At 50.7% G+C, this 1,852-nt stretch overlaps 1 protein-coding gene across 1 annotated transcript; it reads left to right on the top strand.

Moving 5' to 3' along the window:
* Positions 1 to 1,058: 1,058 nt before the first annotated feature.
* Positions 1,059 to 1,833, top strand: J7T55_014074 (Interferon-induced GTP-binding protein; the record flags this gene model as incomplete). Its single annotated transcript, XM_053136388.1, has 1 exon — positions 1,059 to 1,833. A coding segment is annotated over one exon (775 nt), but the record flags the coding sequence as incomplete, so codon positions are not given.
* Between the last annotated feature and the right edge of the window lie 19 nt (positions 1,834 to 1,852).

Genomic DNA, 1,852 nt, shown 5'->3' with positions numbered 1-1,852 from the left:
GAGGCTTTTATCTAGATTCACGATGAGCGAGACGAGTCGTGCGCTGGGCTAGCCCTGGCCACGAGCATTGCGGCCATGAGCATTGATTATGCTGCCTTAAAATCAGGCGTCCAGATCAGGTTTGTGCTTTGCAAGCCTCAATCCAACCAGCATGCGATGCGTTCTCAAAAGCAGTACTTGGACGGATTTCCACCTATCATCATCAGTGAATACCAATGTGCATTGGCGCATATGGACACTGCAGTGCGCATGTGCATCTCTACCAGTCTGATAATTTCCATGACCGACATCTTCCTATGATCTCACCCCCCTGCCCATCACATCTCGTGCCGAAATGAGGCAGCAAGGCAACAATCTGCACTCCTCTCGCAAGAAGCAGTACCAATCCTGGAAGGATAGTTCCTACAGGCATTAGGGCGCTGGACGAAAAATTGGGCATCATCAGAGATGCCTCGATCACGAATCTTAAGTACATAGCTGGGAAATTCCTGCAAAAGAAGGTTCTCGTTGCCTGACAGGAAAGCGACCAACAAAGCAAATAAGAACAGGTCCAGCAGGCGAGCGCGCTCGGCCAAATGGTACTTCGAAAGCAGAACCTCGATCTATACTTGGGCCTGCTGGTGGTGTGACGGCTCAGACCTCGTGTTTTCCCAAGAAGTGATGAGTAGAAAGGGATGAGAATTATGCTGTCCATGACCTGCGAGATGTGGTTACATGTGTGCCGTGCGTCTGAAACTCCACCTCTCAAAGGGCGTTGAGGCTGATCAGGGTGAAACCACTCGTCATAGCACAGTGATCGACAGATACACGCGATAAGGCACACTTATTTGTTGAAAATGTGGAGCAGAGAGGAATGTCATGACTAAGAGAAAAACGTGCTAAAATTCTCCCTATTGAGACTTGGTTTTCCGGCGTGCCGCCGGCGTGCCGGCTTCTGCACCTAGGTGGACTACATAACTCCGGTTCTGCTCTTGAGTTCTCTCTTCCCAGGACCCGCCCTCTCGGACGTCATTAGATATCACGTCCTTTCATCACCTCCTGAAAACACTGCATTAGCAATGGTACTTACAGCCTTTCGGTCAGAGGCCTTGAACGGCCTCTGCTCTAAGGACCGAATTGACCTGATGGATTCCATCGACAGTCTTCGCTCCCAAGGGATAGACCATTTTGTTTCCCTCCCACAGATAATTGTCTGTGGCGATCAGTCATCAGGAAAAAGCTCTGTTCTGGAGGCCGTATCTGGTGTGTCTTTCCCCGTGAAGAGCAATCTTTGCACGCGCTTCCCCACCGAGCTTGTCCTGCGCAGGACATCTCAAGTTGGCGCCCGCGTTTCTATTGTTCCACACCACTCCAGAAGTGAATCCGAGAAGGCTACACTTGCCAGCTTCGAAGAAGAGCTGGAGGATTTCGAAGGCTTCCCGACTCTTATAGATACCGCCAAGTCTGTCATGGGTATTTCGACACGTGGCAAGACATTCGCAAAGGATCTACTCCGCGTAGAAATATCTGGGCCCGATCGTCCGCACCTTACAATTGTTGATCTCCCGGGCCTCATCCACTCTCAGACCAAGCAACAGACAGCGTCCGATGTGCAGCTCATCCAGGAGGTAGTGGAATCTTATATGAAGGAGCCTCGAAGCATCATCCTCGCTGTTGTTTCGGCCAAGAACGATTTCGCAAACCAGGTTGTTTTGAAACTAGCACGTTCAGCGGACGCTGATGGCAATCGTACCCTTGGCATCATCACGAAACCCGACACTCTTCACCCTTTATCAGAAAGCGAGGCACTCTACGTGTCTCTTGCGAGGAATCAGCAGGTCGAATTCCGACTTGGTTGGCATGTACTCAAGAA

This window comes from Diaporthe amygdali (assembly GCF_026229845.1).
Source record: "Diaporthe amygdali strain CAA958 chromosome Unknown NODE_162_length_1869_cov_124_907924, whole genome shotgun sequence".
Taxonomy (NCBI): Eukaryota; Fungi; Ascomycota; class Sordariomycetes; order Diaporthales; family Diaporthaceae; genus Diaporthe; species Diaporthe amygdali.
Note: the sequence above shows the minus strand (reverse complement) of the source record. Positions and strands in the feature narration are given on the sequence as shown.